The sequence below is a fragment of the Pristis pectinata genome, chromosome 12 (assembly GCF_009764475.1).
Source record: "Pristis pectinata isolate sPriPec2 chromosome 12, sPriPec2.1.pri, whole genome shotgun sequence".
Taxonomy (NCBI): Eukaryota; Metazoa; Chordata; class Chondrichthyes; order Rhinopristiformes; family Pristidae; genus Pristis; species Pristis pectinata.
The window spans coordinates 49837678-49845267 of NC_067416.1; the positions used below are offsets into that span (position 1 = coordinate 49837678).

Here is a 7590-nt window from a genome sequence, read left to right on the forward strand (position 1 = left end):
AGTGAACCCTGGTGCACATAGTGAGGACCCTCATCTGGGCTGATTCCCCTCCCTCTTCCCCCGCCCCGGCACTGTGCTGATCCCCGTCTGGTGTCTGACCCTGTTCCAGCCAGCAGATGCCTGACGGGTCTTCACTCTGTTGTCAGACCTCACACCAATTGCAACAGGCTCCCCCCACCCCCATCCCCCCCCCACCACCACCACCACCACCCTCACCCCACCACCACCCACCCCCCTCACCCCCACTATTTCTTCCAGGTTCCGATGCTCCAGTAATCACCAGTGTGTTTTCCAGCCCCTTGTGGGTCATTTAGTTCTGTCTTCCAGTGCTTAAAAAGGGTAGGCAAGGAACAGTGAAAACCCCGTTCCTCCCCCAGTGCCAGAGACAGGGAATGTCTGGGAGAAGTCTTGAAGCAGCTCTTGTCCTAACCTACAGTCCATCACAAGTCCAGTGGGAAATTCGGGAAAAACCTTAGCGACTGTGACTCCAGACTTTTCACTCGGGGGTGATGACTACGTGGGACCCTCTACCTCAGGGAGCAGAAGAGGTGAACAGTAGAGATGTGGAAACAAAATAAACACAGACAGGAGAAAGAAATACAAGAATATTCCAAAGGCTGAGAGGGGAGGAGGGGCTGGTGTGGAGCAGACACACTGGCAGGGACCAGCTGGGCTGAATGGCCTTTACTTGTACGGTGCATTGTGCGCTGTACTGCACAGACATCAACAGACTTGAACAGAACTGCTTTATTCGGCATAGGACCAGAACCAAATCCAGCACAATCACAGGGTTAGCAAAATCAGAGGCTGAAATCACAGGTGCAGCGAGTAACCAGCCCAGAGGAGCGATCAACAGCTGTGGTAACTGCAGTATCCAACTGCTGCAGATACATCTGAGCTTGTTGGTGTTGTTGCAGCAGCTGCAATGTTTAAAGATCCCACATACATCACGTTTACTCTTTCTCCTCAGTGTGAACCTGCTGGTGTCTCAGCAGGTGAGATGACCGAGTGAATCCCTTCCCACACTCAGTACACGTGAACGGCCTCTCCCCAGTGTGAACCCGCTGGTGTCTCGTCAGATTGGATGACCGGGCAAATCCCACACCACACAGGGAGCAGGTGAATGGCCGCTCCCCGGTGTGAACTCGCTGGTGTGTCAGCAGGTCAGATGTCCGAATGAATCCCTTCCCACACTCAAAGCAAGTGAACGGCCTCTCCCCGGTGTGAACTCGCTGGTGCGTCAAAAGGTCAGTTGACTGACTGAATCCCTTCCCACACTCAAAGCAGGTGAACGGCCTCTCTCCAGTGTGAATGTGCTGGTGCGTCAGCAGGTTAGCTGACCGAGTGAATCCCTTCCCACACTCAAAACAGATGAAGGGCCTCTCCCCAGTGTGAATTCGCTGGTGTGTCAGTAGGTCAGATGAATGAGTGAATCCCTTCCCACAGTCGGAGCAGGTGTACGGCCTCTCCCCAGTGTGAACTCGCTGGTGCAAAAGCAGGTTGGACGACTGAGTGAACCCCTTCCCACACTCAGAGCAATTGAACGGCTTCTCTCCAGTGTGAACCCGCTGGTGTCTCATTAAGCTGAATGACTGAGTGAATTTTCTACCACAGTCAGAGCAGGCGAACGGCTTCTCCCCAGTATGAACGCGCTGGTGTCTCATCAGGCTGGATGACTGAGTGAATCCCTTCCCGCACTCAGAGCAGGTGAGCAGCATCTCCCCAGTGTGAGCTCGCTGCTGTCTCATCAGGTCAGGTGACAGAGGGAATCCCTTCCACCGTCCGGAGCAAGTGGGCAACCTTTCCTCTGTGTGAACTCCCTGGTGGATCTGGAACACTCTCTCATGGGTGAGCGTGTCTCACTTTCCCACTAGACACGATGCAACTTGGAAAGTTTTCCCAGAAATCAAACAGAGAAGCTTCTCCATTTCCATGTTCAAAGGACAACGACATTCAAGTACCGATGAACTGAATAATACTGCAGATCTGATGTGGTGTTGGGTTTGACATTCCCACATGTAAATCCTCCACTTCTAAAGCCTGTAAATGATTACAAAAATCATCAGTAAGTGCAAGAGGGCAACTCAGCCAGTAAGCGCAGGAGGGCAACTCAGCCAGTAAGCCATCACTTCCTAGTTTTATTCGTCTCAGGAGCCTGTCAGCTCCTTCAGGGTCAGTGCTGGTCCAGATTCTCCTGCTTGCTGTTATCTAAGACCTCCTCGATAAAGGACAGGAAGTCCTGGGAGGCTGTGCTTTCTGTGGCCTCTCTGTCATTCAGACCGGCGTAAAAGAATTTGCAGATCAATACATCAGTCTGCAAGGATGTTACTGAGCCATCCTCTTCCTTAAGGCTGTGGATCAGAGCTCCCCCGGTGAACCTTTTGGAAGAAGAAGCTCCAGCACATCTCATCCTGCTCCAGAGCAAACTCTGGATTGGAAGTTGATCTTGGAGGATTCTGAGACAATCAGCGAGGACTGCCAGCTCTTCACCTCTCGAGGTTCCTCCCTCACATGCACCTCCTTCAACTGCAGAAGAAGAAGATTCTGCAAGTTCGTCTGGAGATGACACAATTCTCTCTGGCTCTGTTTGCTTTCTGAACCCCTCTGAGGACAGATAACCTTTCACTGTTCTCCTTGGTTACTTCCCACCAGTGCAATCCCAACTAGTGTAATCCCTCTTTAGTTTCCCAATGTTCTCTGGAGTCAGCAGTTCTACATCCAGTGTGTTCTGAAGGATTTCCGTATTGTTAGAGATGACGGCTTTCACACGCTCTCAGGCAGTGTGTCAGGTCAGATGATTGAGTGAATCCTTCCCCACTCAAGAAGGTAAACACCCACACCAAGTGTGAAACCTCGGGGGGGGGGGGGGGGGGGTCACAAAGGATTACACAGCAGAAGGGTCTGGGAGTTATCACCAGTGAAGGATCTCAGGGAAGGAACTTCAATCATGGGAATATCATGGAAGCCACAGAGAGGGTGCAGAGGAGATTTACAAGGATGCTGCCTGGAATGCGGAGCATGCCTTATGAAAGCAGGTTGAGGGAACTTGGCCTTTTCTCCTTGGAGAGATGGAGGATGAGGGGGGACCTGATTGAGGTGTATAAGATAATGAGGGGTATTGATAGGGTAGATAGTCAGAGGCTTTTCCCCAGGGCTGAATTGGCGGCCACAAGAGGACATAGGTTTAAGGTGCTGGGGAGTAGATATAGAGGAGATGTCAGGGGTAAGTTTTTTACTCAGAGAGTGGTGAGTGCGTGGAATGGGCTGCCGGAAACAGTGGTGGAGGCTGATACGATAGGGTCTTTCAAGAGACTGTTAGATCGGTATATGGAGCTGAGTAAAATAGAGGGCTATGGGTAAGCCTAGTAATTTCTAGGGTAGGGACATGTTCAGCACAGCTTTGTGGGCAAGGGCCTGAATTGTGCTGTAATTTTTCTACGTTCTAATATACTGGAGAATTGGAGGTGTTCTCCTTGCAATAAAGGAGGTTGGTTAAAGATCTGATTCATATTTTAAATCATGAAGGTTCTTGACAGAATAAATCAAGGAAAACTGCTCCCATTGGTGGAAGGATCAAGAGGGCATAGAGATGAAGGTAATTGGCTAAAGTGATACAGTGAATGGTTTGTATCTGGAATGCAATGCCTAGAGGTGGTGCTGGGAAGAGATTCTATTGTGTCCCCTCAGAAGGAAAGTGGATAAGTACTTGACATGATTAAAAAAAGAATTACAGGTCTAGGAGAGGATTAGCTGAATTGCTTTTGCATAGACCTGGCACAGACTCTGATAGGTCCGACAGCTTTCTCCTGTGCTGTAGCCTTTGTGTGATTTTCATCCAAGTCACAATTCACCCCTTAGCCAATGTCACAAAGATGATCATCGAGCCACTATTACATCACTGTTTGTGGGAGCTTGCTGAGTTTGATGGGCTGCTGTGTTTCCTACATCATAACAGTGACAGCTCGTCAATGGTTATTTTGCATATATGGCGATAAAGCTGTTAGTAACAATCTGAGGCTATGAGAGACAGCATCTAAAATTCTTTCCATCGGGACCATCCTTAACCTGAAATCACTCTGCCACAGAAAGAGCTCCATCAGAGTTACAGCAGCCAAGAGGGGAGGGTCGGAGCCAGAACTGGTCAGAGTGCATCAGACAAGCATGTATCGCTTATGATCAATGACCATAAGAAATTGGAGCAGGAGTGGGCCATTTGGCCACCTAAGCCTCCTCTGCCGTTCGTCAAGATTATCACCTACCTCAACACCATGTTCTTGCTCTGTCCCCATACCTCTTAATTCCCTTAATATCCACAAACCTAACAATGTTTTGAATGAATTTAACGAGTTTCCACATCTCTCCTGGGTAGAGAATTTCAAAGATTCACCATTGCCTGGGTGAAGAAATTTCTCCACTCTGTCCTAAATGGTCTTCCATAGGTTCAAGACTCCTCAGCCAAAGGAAACATCCTCCCTGCATCCACTCTGTGAAAACTCTGTAAGAATTTTGTAGGTTTTAATGCAACCTCCTCTCATTCCACAACACCCTAGAAAATACAGGCCAGTTCACTCAGTCTCTCCTCATATGGCAAATCCACTATCCCTGTAGTGCCTCGTGGACCTTTCCTGCACTCCCTCCATGGAAAGTTTATCCTTTTTATGTAAGGAGACCAAAGCTTTACACAGTACTTCAGGTGCAGTTTCACCAAGGCCCTATACCAAACAGTAAGATCTTGTTAGCAGTGTTCTCTATTCCACTTGTAATAAAAGGCCAACACATCATTTGCCTCCCAATCCCTTGCTGTGTGTTGGCTTTCAATAACGTGTACAAAGCACACCTAGGACCCTTTGAACATCAACACTACCCAATCTGTTTCCACTTAAAAAAACTCTACTTTTCAGTTCTGTGCACCAATATGAACTTCACAGTTTTACACATTATATTCCACCTGCCATGTTCTTGCCCACTCATTCAGCTCGTCCACATCTTCTCGAAGCCTCTTTATATCCTCCTCCCTCTTCTCAATCCCATCTAGTTTTGTTTCAATGAACTTGGAAAAATAATGTTTGGTCCCCTCAGCCAAATCACTGATGTACTTTGTGAATAGCTGGGGACCAGGCAACAATCCCTGTGGTATCGCGCCAGCCACAGCTTGCTGATGTGGGAACGATCCATTTATTCTCACTCTTGACTTCCTGCCTGAGAAACAATTCTCAACTCATGTCAGATATTATCCCCAATTCCACATGCTGTAATGTTGTTGCCTAACCTCCTGTGTGGAACCTTATTGAAAGCCTTCAAGAAATTAAAATACACCACACCCGTTGATCTTCCCCAATTGATGCAAATGGCATAAGTGGCAAGGTGATGCAACAGGCGGCCTCATAACTCCAGAGATTTGTGTTCAATCCTACCTTGTCAGTGTGGAGGCTGCACGTTCTCCCTATGAATGCATGGGTTATTGACAGGTACTCTGGTTTCCTGCCATATCCCACAAAAAAAAACTCTGGTATGTTAACTGGTTACAGTAAATTACCCGTCAGTGTAGGTAAGTGGTAAAACGTATTAAAGAGAGGGTTTGATGCCACGTGAGAGAATGAGATGCAGGGCTAAAGGAGGAGGATGGGACTGATGGGACTGCTCTGCTGGGAGCCGTCATGGACCTGGAATAGCCTCCATGTAATGAATAAATTAACCCTCATCGATGAAGCGGGAGAGGATTTTAATTTACTGGAAGACTTAACACATTCTTTTCTGGGCTGAATTCCAACTCCAGCCGGAGCATCTCTGGAGCTCGGCGGCCCCTCGGCAGCCGCCCGCCGGCCCCTGCAGCCAGCAACGTGCCGCCGACAGCGGGTCGGCCGCCATCCCGCTACCCACAATGCCTTGCCCTGCAGAAACCGCTCCAGGAGCCGAGCGGCCCCGGAGCCCGCGGTGGACCCTGGGTCCGGGCGGGAAGTCCCCGGGTCCCCGACCCGCGCCCTTTCTCCAGCACCAGAGGCTTCTCCCCGGGCCCGGGCCTGACCCCGGCCTCGGCGCTGATTAAACCCACGGCCGGGGCTCGGCGCCTACCTGCCGCCGGCTTCCGGGAGCCTTCCGCCGCGGGGCGCAGCGCGCATGCTCGAGGCCCCAACACCGACCTCGATGACGTCACCAAGCCGGAGCGGACACGGGTCACGTGAGGAGGGTTGCAGGGGGCGACCCCCGGCGGAGGTTCCCGTCACTGCGCCGCCGCTCGGTCCCGGGGCCGCCGCTCGGTCCCTGCGCCGCCCGGTCCCGGGGCCGCTCGGTCCCTGCGCCGCCCGGTCCCGGGGCCGCCGCTCGGTCCCTGCGCCGCCCGGTCCCGGGGCCGCCGCTCGGTCCCTGCGCCGCCCGGTCCCGGGGCCGCCGCTCGGTCCCTGCGCCGCCCGGTCCCGGGGCCGCCGCTCGGTCCCTGCGCCGCCCGGTCCCGGGGCCGCTCGGTCCCTGCGCCGCTCGGTCCCTGCGCCGGCGCTGCAGTCCTCACCGACATTCATTGTCGCCATAACTCCATTCACTTGGGGGTCAAAAAAACAAACCGCTGGAGGAGCAACATCGGTGGGGGCGGGGGGAGGAACTGTGGATGTTTCTGTTCCCTTTCCCAACCCCCCCCCCCAGCCCCGCCATCAACCATTCCCCCCCCCTCCCCACCACCTCCCCCATCCCCCGCCGCCACCCACCCCATCCCCTGCCCCCTGCCCTTTCCACCTGCTCCATCCCCCCCTCCCTCCCTCCCCCTCCCCCTCCCCTCCCTCCCCTCCCTCCCTCCCCCCTCCCCTCCCTCCCTCTCCCTCCCCTCCCCCTCCCCCTCCCTCCCCCCCCTCCCCCCTCCCTCCCCCCCCTCCCCCCTCCCTCTCCCTTCCCTCCCTCTGACCCCTCCCTCCCTCCCCCCTCCCCCCTCCCCCCCTCTCCCTCCCCCCTCCCTCCCCCCTCCCTCTCCCTCCCCTCTCCCTCCCCCCTCCCTCCCCCTCCCTCCCCTCTCCCTCCCCCTCCCTCCCCTCTCCCTCCCCCCTCCCTCCCTCCCCCCTCCCTCTCCCTCCCCCTCCCTCCCCTCTCCCTCCCCCCCTCCCTCCCCCTCCCTCCCCCCTCCCTCCCCCTCCCTCCGCCCTCCCTCCACCTGCCTCCGCCCTCCCTCCCCTCACCCTTCCGCCCCCCTCCCCTCACCCTCCCTCCACCCTCCCCTCCGCCCTCCCCTCCCTCACCCTCCCCTCCCTCCCCCCTCACACTCCCCTCACCCTCCTCACCCTCCCCTCACCCTCCCTCCCCTCACCCTCCCTCCCTCCCCCCTCCCCTCCCTCCCTCCCTCCCCCCCCCCCTCCCTCCCTCCCCTCCCCCCCCCTCCCTCCCCCCCCTCCTCCCCTCCCTCCCCTCCTCCCCCCCTCCCCTCCCCCCGTCTTTCCTATTGACTGTCTTTCCTCTCCACTCTCAATCCTGATGCAGGATCTCGACCTGAAACGTCAGCAGTTCCTCTGAACACCTTTGTGTGTGGCCGTATCAGGCCGTGTGTGCACCCAAAGTACATGGGCACCAAGTTCACTACGTGTTGAGGCCCTACCTGTCCCTGGTGCTGCA

General features: G+C 54.5%; 2 protein-coding genes across 2 annotated transcripts; both read right to left on the reverse strand.

Moving 5' to 3' along the window:
* Nucleotides 1-732: 732 nt before the first annotated feature.
* On the reverse strand, nt 733-1761 carry LOC127576586 (zinc finger protein 239-like). The gene has a single exon (XM_052027154.1). The coding sequence runs from the start codon at nt 1746-1748 to the stop codon at nt 954-956; it is 795 nt and encodes a 264-aa protein (XP_051883114.1). The 5' UTR covers nt 1749-1761; the 3' UTR covers nt 733-953.
* Nucleotides 1762-1900: 139 nt separating this feature from the next.
* Nucleotides 1901-6615, reverse strand: LOC127576605 (spidroin-2-like). Its single transcript, XM_052027187.1, has 2 exons — nt 6073-6615; nt 1901-2040 (listed from the first exon to the last, which is right to left on the reverse strand). The coding sequence occupies exons 1-2, from the start codon at nt 6522-6524 to the stop codon at nt 2034-2036; spliced, it is 459 nt and encodes a 152-aa protein (XP_051883147.1). The 5' UTR covers nt 6525-6615; the 3' UTR covers nt 1901-2033.
* Between the last annotated feature and the right edge of the window lie 975 nt (nt 6616-7590).

What these genes read in the sequence shown, in the direction of transcription:
- LOC127576586 (XM_052027154.1), bottom strand. Translation starts at nt 1,748, where the DNA reads ATGAGACAGCAGCGAGCTCACACTGGGGAGATGCTGCTCACCTGCTCT.
- LOC127576605 (XM_052027187.1), bottom strand. Translation starts at nt 6,524, where the DNA reads ATGGCGACAATGAATGTCGGTGAGGACTGCAGCGCCGGCGCAGGGACC.